Below are 16,989 nucleotides of genomic sequence, written 5' to 3'. Positions count from 1 at the left end.
TAAGAAAGTCTTCTTTTTGAAACAGAGGAGTCCTGAGTTGCGAGAACAGTGTTTCTGTGGTAACAGTTGAGATCTTCTTTTTATCACGTCAGGGGAACGGAAGTAAACCTAAGTGATGGGCTGGGTGTAGTCTTTCAGCTTTGTTCATTTTACATTATATGTATGGAAGTGAAGAGGAGAGACGCTGAACCCGTGTGGCAAATGTTGATGAAATTTTGAGGCAGACATTGTTGAAGTAAGCAGGCAGTGGGTGGCCGAGTGGTAACGCACTTGCGCTCGGAAGCGAGAGGTTGCGAGTTCGACCCTGGGTCAGGGCGTTTGCAATTTTCTCCCCCCTTTCCTAACCTAGGTGGTGGGTTCAAGTGCTAGTCTTTCGGATGAGACGAAAAACCGAGGTCCCTTCGTGTACACTACATTGGGGTGTGCACATTAAAGATCCCACGATTGACAAAAGGGTCTTTCCTGGCAAAATTGTATAGGCATAGATAAAAATGTCCACCAAAATACCCGTGTGACTTGGAATAATAGGCCGTGAAAAGTAGGATATGCGCCGAAATGGCTGCGATCTGCTGGCCGATGTGAATGCGTGATGTATTGTGTAAAAAAATTCCATCTCACACGGCATAAATAAATCCCTGCGCCTTGAATATGTGCGCGATATAAATTGCATAAACAAATAAAAAAATCAAAAAAATCCCTGCGCTTAGAACTGTACCCACGGAATACGCGCGATATAAGCCTCATATTTATTGATTGATTGATTGAGTAATTGTCAAAGCAGAAAATGTATAGAAAGGAAAGTGAGCATTGCTGAAGATGACAAAAATGAAGGTGACCGATTTCCTGTTTCTCTCAACTAAGATTTTAGTTATGGTGTTAATGAAATGACTGATATGATTTCAGATACCTGACAGGGGACCAGCTGTCCAGTGAGTCGTCAGTGGAGGCCTACGCTCGCGCACTGAGAATGGGATGTCGCTGTTTGGAGCGTGAGTAGACGATAGCATTACTTTTCTTTATCATGTTAAATGGAGCTGTTTGCTTAGTTCAAAACAAGTCTGTGTTGTCTGTTTTGGTTATTTGTACTTTGCACTGGTTTTGAGTGTTGTGGTGTTGTGAAATTACATCGAAGTTTTACTCAATCGCAGTAATGAAGCATTACTCATTGCAAAATAGGCCACAACGACTGATTCATCATATAATCAGTGGCTCATGTCCGATCTCATCGGTTCAGCATGTGTCACAAATTCAGTGGTCATTTGACTGCTTCTCAGCCAAAATGATTGGTCATTTCACATTTCTTGACAAAAACCTGGCCTTAATCCAAATCTTGCTGTACATGTAGAAGAAATGAAACCGATTACCATCCTTGCCATTTGCCAGTTAATCATGTCTTATTCACACATCTCATTTCAACATATGTCCATCAGTCATTTTAATTTGTTGTATTATAGTATGGTTTTTATTCCTAGTTAATATGTAAAGCGCCGAGAGCATAGTTTATTGTGGTTCGCGCTATATAAGCTGTTATTATTATTATTATTATTATTGTTCAGTGGACTGCTGGGATGGTCCTGATCACTACCCATACATCTACCACGGTCACACCCTGACCTCCAAGATCAAGTTCATGGACGTTCTGGAGACCATCAAGGAGCATGCATGGGTAACATCTGAGTAAGTATTGCCTTGCTGTTTAGACAAGTACAGTGTTGTTCTCACTCAGAGGATTGAAAATATGTACAGGTCCAAATGTCCTGGCTACAAAGTTTTGTTTTGAGTGTGGTTGCAACGGCGAATGCCCTACACTCAAACTGATGCGGCATGAGTTGAAAAGACATCGTCGTTTACGACGCTTACGTAGCTCTTCTTATGTTTTTAGGAGGTTAAATGAAGCTGGAGCAGAGTTCGTACAGGTCATGGAAAACCTGGAAAGTCATGGAATTTGATTTTTAATTTTCCAGGCCTGGAAAGTCATGGAAATTCAAGTCGTGGAAAGTCTTGGAATTTAACAAAAATAAGAAAGAAAAAAAAATTAACCTTTAGCACGCCAGCGGCTATTTTCGTCGCCCAGCCATTCCCCCCCCCCCCCCTTGCCAGCCAGCAGCGATTTGCGTCGCCAGCACAAGGCTTGTTCGTATGACCAACTTCTCGTTCGTATTTGCATACGAGAATAACAGTATTTTTAACGGCACTTGAGCCAAAGCGAGGCTCACTTCCTTCCGTTATCTCGTCGTGTCGTCTGCGCTGCATTTGAGTCGGTTTCGTCGAAGTTTTCTGCTTTTGTTTTTGCATCGATAAAGTACTTTAGCGCTTTGACAAGCAAGATGGAGGATGATGAGTTTGAAACTTTCTTTCGAGTTGTTTCTTGACAACAAAAAGTATGCGGAATTGGAACGAATTACCGAGGAAGATCTTCGCAATGAACTGTGTATCGCGGTGAAAAAAATGACAGTTCGTCAAGTCACAGTGACGGTTACGAAACGGAATTTACGAAAGTGCAGATGGATACAAACAGTGGCTGGTCCAGTCACAGGCGGAAGGTATCGTTCACTGGACCACTACTTTCATAGAAAGTCTGTCTATGAAAGTAGTGGTCCAGTGAACGATACCTTCCGCCTGTGGTCCAGTTTAGTGAGATGACAGGACCAGCAAACATTACCGATAATCTGACTGCGTAGCAAATGCTTGACTTGCTTGTCGAAGAGACACTGCGTAGAAACTGACTCAAATTCAGTGCAAAGCAAGCCAGTGTCAAAACTGGCAGTGACAAGACGTAAAAAGTTTGCGTGTTCGGAAATGGCGACCTGTGGATCTAGTCATGGAAAATGTTATTGAGGCTCATGGAAAGTCATGGAAAAGTCATGGAATTTTGTTTCTAAAAACCAGTGGGGACCCTGTGGAGCTATTACACAAACCAGCTTTCACACCTCAAGGCATCATTCTTTTCCAAAGAATTAATACAGAGGAGGTAAATCACAACGATTCGCACCAAACAGAAACTCTAAACACAGCCATCATTTCTTGGACAGATGTAAAAACATATGGCTTACCAAAGGAGACAAAATTCATCGACTGGATAAAATCTAAATGTTAAAAGTTCAGCAAATAATTCGAATGTCAAATTAAATGTTGCCTCTTGCTCGATTATTTTTTTGGGGGTTTCCTCCAGCAGTACAGACTAAAGGCAATTTTTAACTAGAATCTGCAAACTGATTGGAGCCATCCTGTACACTCTAGGTAAAAGCTAGTACAGTGGAACCCCCCTTTTAAGACCTCCACAAATCTGACAAAATCAGGTCTTAAAAGGGAGAGTGTCTTAAAAATAAAAATGGAGGTAAATTTACACAGTTTATGCATAGAAAGTCTAAGATTACAGGGTCTTTAAGGTGAGGAAGTCGAAATTGGGGGGGGGGGGGGGGGGGGGGGGGGGGGGGTCTTCCAAGGTGGTTCCACTGAACTGTGTGCCAGTAAAGGTAGTTTCATGCTCGTGCTGAGTGTTTGTTGAAAAGGTTGTTGTGATTTCAGGTTCCCCCTGATCCTGTCCATAGAGAATCACTGCAGTCTGGGCCAGCAACGCAACATGGCCATGGCTTTCAGAGACGTCTTTGGAGGTATGTTTTGTGCTCAGCTTTACACTCTTTATACTTTTATGATAACTTTAAACATTTGGCTTTAAGTTTGAGACTTCTTTGGAAGTACGTTTGCGCTAAGCTTTACAGTCTTTATAGTTTGATGATAACTTTAAAGTTCGGTTTTAAAGATAGAGCCTTCAATATTTTTATGATTATACTTAAAAAGTTCAGCTTTAAAGATAAAGCCTTCACATTTTGTATGGAAGTTTATTTCAATAATACCTTTTGAAAGAATATTTTGAAATTAAATATGTCACTGCATATGTCAATTTTGCTTGGTGCTATCTACTTTAATCTTGAGACGTATTTGGAAGTATGTTTCGTGCTAAGCTTCATTTATCGTTTGACTATAGTTTTATGATAACTTTAAAAGATTGGCTTTAAGCTAGAAACATTGATCCTTTGTCCAGGTCAAAGAAGCAGAAACATGCATATCACTAGAAAGGGAGTTTTCTGTTCCTTTGTATAGCGATGTGTGTACATCATACTCTTCTTTAGCCATATACAAGGCAATAGGGCGCAGGGGTCAAAGTTGAGGAAAAAAGTTGCGCCTTATAGTCCCGAAAAGTGCTGTATTTATACGACTTCAGACACAATAATGAAGACTTTTTATTTGCCCTCCTCATGAGAGCTCACAACAATGTAGAACAATAACAAAAACACACGCACACACATACTCACACACAGGCACCGGAATTCAGTTAATAGGTAAAACACAATCAGAAGAATTCAGAAACATAAGTGATAGTTTGGGATTTCATTCAACTCTGCACGTACAACCTGTGAAAAGTAAATAAATCAAACTTTCAGAAGTAAAGTGACAGTGAAGAGAATAGCATGGAAGTAGTCACATTTGTTTTCATGTTCCTTCAGCAAACCTCCTTGTGGAACCAGTCAACAAGGAAGGGAGCTGTCTTCCGTCCCCTACACACCTGAAAAACAAAATCATCCTCAAGGTAAGATAGTGGTTAACACGATACTTGAGATGGTGTGATGTGTGAATGTGTAATTATCTGCACAACAACAATTTATGAATGTATAGATGTTTGGTCTTTTTGCAGCACAAGAAGCTACCAGAGTGGGTGGACGGCTATGAGTGGTGTAACACTGTGTGGTAACATGTAACCTTTGTGGTCTTTTTGCAGCACAAGAAACTACCAGAGGTTGTGGTCGGCTATGAGTGGTGTTACACCATGACATTAGAAGGCAGCAGTAACATGTTACCAATGTGATATTTGTGCAGCACAAGAAGTTGCCAGAGTGGGTTGACGGCAATGAATGGCGGTACACAGTGGCGTCAGAAGACAGCAGTAACATGGAGATAGACGTTAGCACCTCTGTCAAGAATGGCATCATGTACTTGGAAGACCCTGTGGATCATGTGAGCAAGTTTTCACTTTTGATGATAAGGGTAACAGCGGACTAAACTAGTAAAAGGGGACACAGATAAAATGGTGATTGTGATGTTGAGTTTGTCTAGTAATTTAGTTCTTTGTCGAATAAAATAGACTCTTAGAAGAAGGTTAATTCCAGCCCTAACTTTTTTGTGTGCATGTGTGTATGCAATAATTAAAATGAAAAAATAAAAATAATAATGAACTTTATTAATCTCCCATTCTCATAAGAGCTCAGATGTACAATAACAAAACACACACACACACACACACACACACACACCACACACCACACACCACACACACACTGATGAGTGCTGTGTTGTGTGTCTCAGAATTCATTCTTATTTCTCTCAAGATGTCTTAGGAATTCATTGAACGGCAAACTATTTTATTTCCATGTGTGGTGCATGCCCATAAAATTGCCTGCATACAAGTGGTTTGGGGTATTTATCTCGCTTATCTGTAGATGTTAGAAATTTTCTTAGGTTGTATTTATTTTAATTGTGTGCATTTCAGACATGGCGACCTCACATCTTTGTGTTGAACGGCAGCAAGCTGTACTACACAGAGGAGACACAGGCTGACCAAGATGAGGACATGGATGATGATGAAGCTCCTGAAGATGTAAGTAATTTTGGAACTGCATTGGTACCTCCAACCCTCCCATTTTTTACAACCATCTACACAAATTAGGTCTTACTTCAAAGGGAGTTAGTCTTAGAATGGAAGTAAATTTACAGAGTTTATGAGAACAAAAATCTGTAAAAAGCAGGCTCTTGAAAAGGAGGAAGTCTGGTAGGTCTAGAAAGGGGGATTCCATAGTAAGAATGCAATGTTTTTGCCCAACTGAACTGCGACTTCTGCACTTTTTTGAGTTGTGCCTTGTGTGTGATGGCTAAAACAAACCTTTTTTGAGGGACGTTCACAAGTATTGCAAAAACAAGCATAGAATATCTGTTGTAGTACATCTGTAGCCACATCAATGTGGAGACCTGTTGTAGTACATCTGTACCCACATCACTGTGGAGACCTGTTGTAGTACATATGTACCCTCATCTACTTGGAAACCTGGAACTTATCTTTCATTTTCTCTTGCTATGACTTAAATTTCGTCTAATGGGACCATGCTGGGTTGAGCTAAAAAATAGCCATTCATTGTATTCTGTGTTTTTTGTCGCTAACTTTTCAAGGATCGTACTTTAGCTATTTTTATAACTTTTTCTGACTGGTCGTGTAGAGTCTTTAATTGCTGCTTGCTTTTCAGGGGCTTTTAGCATCTTTGATCACTTTTGAATGGTCGTGTAGAGTCTTTGTTGCTTGCTTTTCAGGGGCTTTTACTTTTAGCATCTTTAATAACTTTTGAATGGTCGTGTAGAGTCTTTGTTGCTTGCTTTTCAGGGGCTTTTTAGTGTCTTTGATAACTTTTAAATGGTTGTGTAGAGTCTTTGTTGCTTGCTTTTCAGGGGCTTTTACTTTTAGCGTCTTTGATAACTTTTGAATGGTCGTGTAGAGTCTTTGCTGCTTGCTTTTCAGGGGCTTTTAGTGTCTTTGATAACTTTCGAATGGTCGTGTAGAGTCTTTGCTGCTTACTTTTCATGGGCTTTTAGTGTCTTTGATAACTTTTGAATGGTCGTGTAGAGTCTTTGCTGCTTACTTTTCATGGGCTTTTAGTGTCTTTGATAACTTTCGAATGGTCGTGTAGAGTCTTTGCTGCTTACTTTTCATGGGCTTTTAGTGTCTTTGATAACTTTCGAATGGTCGTGTAGAGTCTTTGCTGCTTACTTTTCATGGGCTTTTAGCGTCTTTGATAACTTTCGAATGGTCGTGTAGAGTCTTTGCTGCTTACTTTTCATGGGCTTTTAGTGTCTTTGATAACTTTCGAATGGTCGTGTAGAGTCTTTGCTGCTTACTTTTCAGGGGCTTTTAGCGTCTTTGATAACTTTCGAATGGTCGTGTAGAGTCTTTGCTGCTTACTTTTCAGGGGCTTTTAGCGTCTTTGATAACTTTCGAATGGTCGTGTAGAGTCTTTGCTGCTTACTTTTCATGGGCTTTTAGTGTCTTTGATAACTTTTGAATGGTCGTGTAGAGTCTTTGCTGCTTACTTTTCATGGGCTTTTAGCGTCTTTGATAACTTTCGAATGGTCGTGTAGAGTCTTTGCTGCTTACTTTTCAGGGTCGGCCAGTAGATGAGCTTCACTTCAGTGAGAAATGGTTTCACGGTCGGCTAGAGGGCCGCCGCAGGAGAGCTGAGGAGCTGCTGCATCAGTACAGTCACCTAGGCGACGGGACTTTCCTTGTCAGAGAGAGCGACACGTTTGTCGGTGACTTCTCTCTGTCGTTCTGGTGAGTAGGAGGAGATGGATGAAGGGGCTTATAAAGGAATGTGAGTAAAGGGTCTTATTAAATGTGTTTGTGTCATTCTGTGTGTCTTTGTTACTGTTAGTATGATTCTTTGTGTCTTTGTTTGTTTGATTCTGTGTTGGTGTGCCTGGAAGTGGCATGTGAAAGACCTCCGTCATTCTACCATAAATGCAGGTGGCTGATTTCACCTAAGCACACACGCACCTGGGTAGCGTGACTCTTGTCGCTGCTAGCTTTCCACTGGGAGGAGGCGACCCAAATTTCCCCGCAATAGGATAATAAAGTAAAGTAGATAACTGCGGATATCGAGATGTGTGGTTTGGGTTATGTGTGTGTTGATGTGTACATTTTATGTATTTTTTGAGAGTGTGATTTTATGTGATGCTATTTTGTACACAAGCCAAACGAAAAATGTCTTACATTCAGATAATAAAGTTGTATTGAATTGAATTGAATTGAAAATGAAACCCTGGCTCCATCTCATCTCTCCAGGCGACAAGGCAAAGTCAACCACTGTCGCATCAAGTCGCGACAGGAGCGGGGTCAGACAAAGTACTATCTCATCGACGCCGTGACCTTTGACAGCCTGTACAACCTCATCACGCACTACCGCCAGTTCCCGCTCCGTTCCTCTGACTTCACGCAGCTCTTGAGAGAGCCTGTGCCACAGCCTCAGAGCCACGAGGGCAAAGAGTGAGTGTGCTTAATTAACCTCTTCACTGCCACAGTATAACAGCATTTTGGTATTGCTGTGTGCCAGGGCAAAATTTCGCTTTCTTCGGTAGGTTCACTAATCTGTTCACTGCTCGATCATTTATTGAGATATCTCTTAGATCTTTGGCATGTGTTTTGCTTATACCCTTGGCTATTATAGGATGACATGATCATTGGACTTTGTTTGTGATTGTTATAGTAAAAATTGATATGATGACCATTTTCGTCAAAAATTACAGTTTCCGGACTTACACACACACAGTGACACACATTGCAGCACGTAAAACCACACAAAACACTGCTAAAACTGGTGTCAAACATCAGATACTCACATTACAGCCCATAAAAGTATTCTTCTGTGTGGTAATCCATAAATCACTTCTTGTAGAGCTTCCAGAACACTGTATCGCTTGAAAACAGGTCTACGAGTTGAGGTCCGACTTTCCGCCGCCATTGTGAATGGCGAGAATGCTAACACAGTTTTCAACACGTGGTAGAACGTGGTAGCAACTTTAGTAACTTATCCGAACGGTCTATGGGAAAGAACTGTGTTTAGAACCCCTACAAGTACTTGGACAGTGGTTACCTCCCATTTAGTTTTCAGAAATGTCCTGAAATGTTGGTGACACAAATCCCACGTATGAGATACGGTTATGGGCGTACGACAAACCAAAAATGACCACGTATTACATACGGGGTGGGCAGTGAAGGGGTTAAACCAGTGTGTGATGTGCAAAGGGTATACTTCTGGCTGAAATTATCTGAAGTTTGTGTTTTTATTCAGAGTTAATAAATCATGTAAAGCCAAGAATTAGCACTTTGGTTTGATAACCTGCTCACTTCAACTACGTGTCTGTATTTTCAGCACTGATTTTTGACTCACATGCGAAGCAAAAGTGAGTCTATGTACTCACCCGAGTCGTCCGTCCGTCCGTCCGTCCGTCCGGAAAACTTTAACGTTGGATATTTCTTGGACACTATTCAGTCTATCAGTACCAAATTTGGCAAGATGGTGTATGATGACAAGGCCCCAAAAAACATACTTAGCATCTTGACCTTGCTTCAAGGTCAAGGTCGCAGGGGCCATAAATGTTGCCTAAAAAACAGCTATTTTTCACATTTTTCCCATTTTCTCTGAAGTTTTTGAGATTGAATACCTCACCTATATATGATATATAGGGCAAAGTAAGCCCCATCTTTTGATACCAGTTTGGTTTACCTTGCTTCAAGGTCAAGGTCACAGGAGCTCTTCAAAGTTGGATTGTATAGTCAATATAACACTTACCTCGACAGTACTATTCTTGCACATTATCTATTATAGGCCGAAAAAATTGGACAAAACGCTGAGTGGGTACAATTATCTCCCATAACCATGCGCCACCGTGGATCCCAAGCACTGTCCGAGTGCTTCCCCCTTACAGGATGTAGGTGGCGCGTCCTCTTTCTTTTTTCGCGCGTGTCAGACCGGCTGTGTTTCTGCTACGCTCCCGGATTATTTTGGACTAAGAGGCTTCTTTTCTGTGTGGACTATCACCTGTTGGATTATTGTGTGTTTTTCCACTTCTGGCTTGAGGCTACGTTGTGTTTCCTTCAACTTGTGCCTCCGTTTTTGTGTGGCGGACTCGGCGTGCCTCCCGTCCTACTTCGTGGTGACCGGTCGTCTGCTTCTCGTTTCGCCGCATTCACTTGAGTATTGACCTAAATTTTCTTTGAATTTTGTTAATTCTCGGTCTTTAAGGGTACGTACAGGGCGAGGTAGGATGTCTCGTCCTGTTTTGGGCTCTGGTTCTACGGAACCAGAGTCTGCCGGGGGCAACCCTTCTCCGGGCGCCCAGCGTCATGTTTTACGCACGGAGAAGGGGATCTTTCGGCGCTCCGACTCTCCCTCCCCAAACGCTTTGCGTTTGCGGCGAGGGAGGGCGGAGAAAGCCTGTTTGAGCAAGCTCAATGCGAGCTTGCTCAAACAGGCTGGGCTTGAGCCTGGGACTTCGGGCGGGGCTGCGCCGTCGAAGGTTCGGGGAAGGTCGAGGGGAAAGAAAAAGCTTCTTTCTCCTTCTCCTTCAGTGGAACAAGCTTCCCCCCCTTCGACGCCGTTGTCCGGCCCTCAGTCTCAGGCTTCAGCTCCTCCCGGTTTCAAGCCTGGGGGGAAGGTTTCCTTCTCCTCCCTGGCTCGAATCCGGGGGCAGGTCGATTCCCAACCCTCTTTGGGGGTTGGTGAATCCGATCTAGGGGCTACTGGAGAGACTCGGGTTTTGACAGCCAACGGCCATACCACGTTGTAAACACCGGTTCTCGTCCGACCCCCGAAGTTAAGCAACGTCGGGCCCGGTTAGTACTTGGATGGGTGACCGCCTGGGAACACCGGGTGCAGTTGGCATTAAAATCTTCCTTTTCCGGTGCCTCTCCTGTGCCCTCCTCGGTTTCCACCGCTGTGGAAGCCAGGAGGGACACGGGTCCTCCTCTGAACTCCCTCGCTGGGTCGTCTGCTGCTGTTTCGACAGTAGTTTCGGCCTCCTGGGGGGGGAGATCGGAGGAGATGACGGGGTCTCTGAATTCCCTCCCCGCTGGGGTTGGGATGCGAATTGACCCCGTTCAGGGCGGTCCTGTGGGGGCAGGGGTTTCAGGCTTCGTGCCTACGACCACTGCTACTACGGTTCCCTCTGACGTCCGTGTGACTGGTGGCTGTCCCTCTTGATAAGACGCTCCGGCCGACTAGTTACTGGACGTGGAGGTGTTCGACAGAACGTGGTACTTCTGTCGAATGGTCAGGGCGACGGGAACATTGTTTCTGTTGCTCAGACCGACACCTCCGACCGGACCGTCTTGACCCCACGCCATTCCTTAGCGTCTGGTGTTCGGGGGACGGATGGTCCGGACCAAGGGTCCGGAACGTTCCAGGCTTACGGGTCGGGATCGAACCGGACCCACGGGTCCCGACTGGACTTGACCTCCGGGTTTGGTCCGGACGGGACCCATGGTACGGGACCTACCTCTGGCCCTTGCCGAACCCCCGGACCTACGGGTCCGGATGGTACGGTACGGGACCAGTGGTTCGGTACGGGACCAGTGGTTCGGTCGGGACCGGACCACCCGACCACCTCTGTTGGTCTGGGTGGTCTGGCACCGAACCGGAACACACCGGACCACCGGACCTACGGGTCCGGATGGTACGGTACCGGACCAGTGGTCCGGTCGGGGCCGGACCACTCGACCACCTCTGTTGGTCCGGGTGGTCTGGCACCGAACCGGACCATGCCGGACCTACGGGTCCGGATGGTACGGTATGTCCACGTCCGACCGAGCCACCCGAACACTTTTGTGGGTACGGATGGTTCGGTACCGAACGGGACCTCCGGATGCTACGGGACCGGACCGAACCTACGGGTTCGGATGGTCCGGTCCGAACCGGACCACCCGACCACCTCTGTTGGTCCGGATGGTCTGTCACGAACCGGACCATACCGGACCACCGGACCTACGGGTCCGGATGGTACGGTAGGTCCACGTCCGGACCGAACCACCCGAACACTTCTGTGGGTACGGATGGTTCGGTGCCGTACGGGACCTCCGGATGGTACGGGACCGGACCACATGACCGGAACACCGGACCACCCTATCGGATCGGTCCGGACCACCCGACCACCTCTGTTGGTCCGGATGGTCTGGCACCGAACCGGACCTACGGGTCCGGATGGTACGGTATGTCCACGTCCGGACCGAGCCACCCGAACACTTCTGTGGGTACGGGTGGTTTGGTGCCGAACGGGACCTCCGGATGGTGCGGGACCGGACCGGACCTACGGGTCCGGATGGTCCGGTACTGGACCGGTGGTCCGGTCCGGACCGGACCACCCGACCACCTCTGTTGGTCCGGATGGTCTGGCACCGGACCATACCGGACCACCGGTCCGGATGGTACGGTGTGTCCACGTCCGGACCGAACCACCCGAACACTTCTGTGGGTACGGATGGTTCGGTGCCGAACGGGACCTCCGGATGGTACGGGACCGGACCGGAACACCGGACCGGAACACCGGACCACCCTACCGGACCGGTCCGGACCACCCGACCACCTCTGTTGGTCCGGATGGTCTGGCACCGAACCGGACCTACGGGTCCGGATGGTACGGTACGTCCACGCCCGGACCGAGCCACCCGAACACTTCTGTGCGTACGGATGGTTCAGTGCCGAACAGGACCTCCGGATGGTACCGGACCTACGGGTCCGGATGGCCCGGTGCCGGACCACCCGACCACCTCTGTTGGTCTAGATGGTCTGGCACCGAACCGGACCATACCGGACCACGGGTCCGGATGGTACGGTATGTCCACGTCCGGACCTAACCACCCGAACACTTCTGTGGGTACGATGGTTCGGTGCCGAACGGGACCTCCGGATGGTCCGGCACCGGACCGGAACACCGGACCACCCTACCGGACCGGATCGGCACCCCCGACCGGACCGGACCATTTCTTTTCTGATCAGACCCGATGGGTTCCTGTTCAGTCTATAAATGGCGGGGGTTCGTTGGCTGGGCTGACCCAACAGTCGCAGGGTTGTTGTTTTTCTCCCCCTTCGGCTGCTGGAGACGTTTCGTCTTTGTGGCAGGGGTCTTCGCGGCCTCTTGCTTCTGTGGGCGTTTCTTCACAGCCTGCTTCATCGCTTTCGGCTCTTCCCCCTCAAGCTCCCTACACTCCTGCTTTTGAGGAGTTGTCGGGAAGTGAAGAGGAGAGTGAGTCGGAGGACGATAGGGAGGAGGATCAGGGTCGCCCTGAGGTTAACACTGATCCTCTACCCTTGCCGGTTTCTGATGGAACTTCCGAAGCTATGCTTCGTACTTTCCAACAGTACATGACAGACATCACGCGGCGTCTTGACGTCACGGATGCCTCTCTTAAGCGTCTGTCGTCTAGTGTTGACACACAGGACCTGGACCCGGGGTCTGAGGACGAGAGGCAGGAGGCTCGTCCTCGCACAGCTAGAAGGACGTTTGAACAGTTTCAGGACGTCCTTCCCTGAGACGCCCTCTCGTCCTTTGAGTCCGCTTCGGCCCGGGCGCGGGAGGCTCACGCCGCGTCTGCCGGCGGCTCGTTTTATGAACGATCCGTCCGCCGGCAATTCGCGTTCCACCCTAGTCTTAGTGCCACGGTGGAAGCGGCAGCACATCGCCTGAGGAGTACAGATTCACGTGCAAACGCGACCTATGTTCCTCGGGAGGACGCGGGTTCAGTGCCATGCTTTCCTTCGGGAGGCGCACCTCCACTGTTTCCTCGTGTCCAATCTGTTTCGTCCCTCCCTTTTCCCTTTGACTCTCGAACTCTCCCTTTCCAGACTTCGAGTGTTTAGGGTGGGGCTGACGGTGATGTGTTCGTTGGGGAGGTGCCTTCGGTCAAGAAGGTGGAACTGAGCTCTGCTTCGTTCCACAATCTTGAGGCCACCGTTTCTTCCACAGTCGAGGCCCAATCACAGGCCTTGACATGGATGAGCACGCTGTCCACACTGTTGGACCCTCCCGATCGGGCAGAGTCCGATTCCACTCGGGTCCTTGACACGGTTCGAGTGGATCGGGCTTTGCATGCCGTGCGATCGTGCGTGACGTCTGCGGCAGAATTGGCCATTGGAACACGGGTCCACTTTATTGGCCCTGTTCCGTGATCATTTTCTGCCTACTTCTATAGTGCCTCCGGATATGAGGAAGAGTCTGAGGAACACGTTTCCTCAGCCTTCTTCCCTCTTTCATCCGGACACTGTTCGTTCTGTGGTGGAGTCCACACGCCAGAGGAACACTGATTCTCTGATGGTTGGCCTCGCTGCTTCGGCGACGGCGGCGGGGAGTAAGAGAAGTGCTACAGTCACCTCCAGCTCCCAGCCTCAGAAGAAGAAGAAGAAGAAGAAGCCAGTTTCACTGCCTCCTTCTTCCTCCTCTTAGGCGCCTGTTGCGTTCCCAAGCTAGACGAAGGGTGCTCAGACAGGTAAGGGGAAGCAGCACCACCAGGGGGGGTGGTCGCAAGCCTGCGCCTGCCCGCCAGCAGAATTTTCAGTGAGTCCCGGCCCTACGTTGACGCCCCCTCAAGTTGCCCCTCTTTCGTCCGTCGGTTCCCTTTTTCGGGCCCGCGGCATGTGGGGCAGACTGGTCTCCAACCAGTTTTTCTTGAGGGTGGTGTGGTCGGGGTTTTCTCTACCGCTGTCGTCACAACCTCCATTGTCCGCTCTACCCTGGACGTTCCCCCCTCCTCGAGACCCTGCCAGATGGCAGGCTCTTCAGGACGAGGTGAACTCGTTGGTCGAGAAGAAGGCGGTCTACCCCCTTTCTCAGCCTTCTCCGGGGTTCTGCTCCCGCCTGTTCACCGTCCCCAAAAAGGACGGCCGGTTCAGGCCGGTGTTGGACCTCTCCACCTTGAACTTGTACCTTCACAGGTGCAAGTTCAAGATGGAAACCCCTTCGTCGGTCCGGTTGGCCATCCGGCCAAACGATTGGGCCATGTCTGGGACCTCCAGGATGCTTACTTCCACATCCTGGTGGCCCCGGGGTACCGACATCTGCTCCGGTTCATTTGGGAGGGCACAGTGTTCGAGTTTCGGGCCCTCCCATTCGGCCTGTCCTTGGCCCCTCTGATTTTCAACGGGGACAACAACACCACATGCTTAGCTTACCTTCGCCACCAGGGGGGCACCAATTCTCGGTCCCTCTACCTGTTGGATTCTGCTCTGGTGCCAGACCAATCAGGTCCGGATGTCAGTCCAGTTCGTTCCGGGGAAACTGAACGCCCTGGTCGACATTCTCAGTCGGGGCGATCAGGTTCTCTCCACAGAATGGACCATCGCTCACAACGTTCTACAGCGTCTGTGGGCAAGGTGGGACCGTCCTCTGATCGATCGGTTCGCAACTCGATTCAGCGCTCGGCTTCCCAGGTACGTCAGCCCCTTTCGAGACATGAATGCGTTCCACTTGGACGCATTCACTCTCTTGTGGAGGCTCCTCGATGCTTACGCCTATCCCCCGACATCTCTGATTCCGAGGGTGCTGGCAAAATATCTGCAGGAACGACCAAGACTGATTTTGGTCGCGCCTTACTGGCCAACAGCTCTGTGGTTTCCAGATCTTCGCGGTCTCACCCACGTAGACCCTCTACCTCTGGATCTGGACGGGGGAGGTCTGCTCCAGCCTCGATCATGCCTCCCTCATCCACGTCCAGAGAGTCTGTGCTTGACCGCATGGCTCTTGTGCGCTCCAAACTGCTTGCACTAGGATTGCACAAGAGTTCAGTAGAGTTTTCCTTGAACGCTAAGAGGCGATCAACTAATCAGCTCTACGACTTACGCTGGAGAGCTTGGGCCACCTTCGCCTTGTCCAAGGGGATAAAGCCGCTTTATCCCTCAACACAGGACTTGGCCAACTTCCTGGTGGAAGTGTATCAAAAGAAGAGTCTTTCTTCTAAGACTCTTCTTGGATACAGATCTGCCATCGCTTCCACGATTGCGGCCGCTACTGGTCGCAGACCTGAACACTTGATCAGGTCCTCCCTCATCGCTAATGTCCTTTCGGGTATTAGCAATGCAGCGGTGTCTAAACCTCGGGTTTCATTTCCCAAGGGGGATGTCTTTCTGGTCCTCAAACTCCTGCGTAGCAATGAGTTTGAACCCCTGGCAGGCATCAGTATCAAGTTGCTGATTTTTAAGACTAATTGTTCCTCATCGCTTTAGCCACTTGCCGTAGACTCAGTGGTATTCAAGCTTTGAGTGGCCTGGACTTTGACATTGAGTTCACCACACAGCAGTGGTTGCCAGCATGGTCACGTCAGTCTAAGGTATGTTTCTTGGGTATATTTTCTTTTACGGTAGTACTGTTCGAAAATTGCCTGGGTATCTTAATCCTTGGATTTAAGTGATTTTGATTAAGGAGTTTAATACTCTACATATCACCCTCACACCACTCTGGTATTCTGTGCAAGAATAGTACTGTCGAGGTAAGTGTTATATTGACTGTAAGGCTTCTTTTTAAGCCTACTGTCTATATGATACTTACCGAGACAGTACTATTAGAGTTTCCCTCCCGCCTCCCCTCTTGATATGTTATGGGCTTTTTGAGGGTCTGCAGCTCATAAAGAAAGAGGACGCGCCACCTACATCCTGTAAGGGGGAAGCACTCGGACAGTGCTTGGGATCCACGGTGGCGCATGGTTATGGGAGATAATTGTACCCACTCAGCGTTTTGTCCAATTTTTTCGGCCTATAATAGATAATGTGCAAGAATAGTACTGTCTCGGTAAGTATCATATAGACAGTAGGCTTAAAAAGAAGCCTTACACATATTTTGAAGTGACCTTGACCCTGAACTATGGAAGATAACTGTTTCAAACTTAAAAATTATGTGGGGCACATGTTATGCTTTCATCATGAGACACATTTGGTCACATATGATCAAGGTCAAGGTCACTTTGACCCTAATGAAATGTGACCAAAATAAGGTAGTGAACCACTAAAAGTGACCATATCTCATGGTAGAAAGAGCCAATAAGCACCATTGTACTTCCTATGTCTTGAATTAACAGCTTTGTGTTGCATGACCTTGACCTTGGGTCAAGGTCACATGTATTTTGGTAGGAAAAATGTGTAAAGCATGTGAGTCGTATGGGCTTTGCCCTTCTTGTTGTTTTCTTTCTTTACACGGGCAAGGTGGGACATGAAATGGGAAATGGATTTACCTACACCTTGTGTGTCTATATTTACTGACATTTTTCAGATGGTACCACGAGGGTTTGAGTCGTGGATCGGCAGAAGAAATGCTGAAGAGAATTCACTACGATGGTGCCTTCCTCGTCAGACGCAGTCCCCAGGACCACTCTACCTACGCCATTTCTTTCAGGTCAGATAAAAGGCT

At 47.8% G+C, this 16,989-nt stretch overlaps 2 protein-coding genes and 1 non-coding gene across 3 annotated transcripts in view; 2 read left to right on the top strand and 1 right to left on the bottom strand.

The window, feature by feature from the left end:
• The window catches only part of LOC138969046 (origin recognition complex subunit 6-like), a 591,738-nt gene that overhangs the window by 202,286 nt on the left and 372,463 nt on the right, over positions 1 to 16,989 (bottom strand). The gene's annotated exons all lie outside the window — the stretch shown is intronic.
• The window catches only part of LOC138968932 (1-phosphatidylinositol 4,5-bisphosphate phosphodiesterase gamma-1-like), a 59,997-nt gene that overhangs the window by 19,611 nt on the left and 23,397 nt on the right, over positions 1 to 16,989 (top strand). Inside the window, exons 10-18 of the mRNA XM_070341612.1 lie at positions 904 to 989; positions 1,557 to 1,677; positions 3,529 to 3,614; positions 4,509 to 4,591; positions 4,879 to 5,016; positions 5,549 to 5,656; positions 7,206 to 7,375; positions 7,886 to 8,086; positions 16,852 to 16,974. Of these exons, the coding sequence (XP_070197713.1) occupies positions 904 to 989; positions 1,557 to 1,677; positions 3,529 to 3,614; positions 4,509 to 4,591; positions 4,879 to 5,016; positions 5,549 to 5,656; positions 7,206 to 7,375; positions 7,886 to 8,086; positions 16,852 to 16,974 (1,116 nt within the window). The remainder of the gene's footprint in view (positions 1 to 903; positions 990 to 1,556; positions 1,678 to 3,528; positions 3,615 to 4,508; positions 4,592 to 4,878; positions 5,017 to 5,548; positions 5,657 to 7,205; positions 7,376 to 7,885; positions 8,087 to 16,851; positions 16,975 to 16,989) is intronic.
• LOC138951423 (5S ribosomal RNA) lies at positions 10,366 to 10,484 on the top strand. Its single transcript, XR_011451113.1, has one exon. It is a non-coding gene; the product is annotated as a 5S ribosomal RNA (ribosomal RNA).

The sequence above is a fragment of the Littorina saxatilis genome, linkage group LG1 (genome assembly GCF_037325665.1).
Source record: "Littorina saxatilis isolate snail1 linkage group LG1, US_GU_Lsax_2.0, whole genome shotgun sequence".
In the NCBI taxonomy this organism is placed as follows: Eukaryota; Metazoa; Mollusca; class Gastropoda; order Littorinimorpha; family Littorinidae; genus Littorina; species Littorina saxatilis.
The sequence above is the reverse complement of the archived record's forward strand: the minus strand, read 5'-3'. Positions and strand labels throughout refer to the sequence as shown.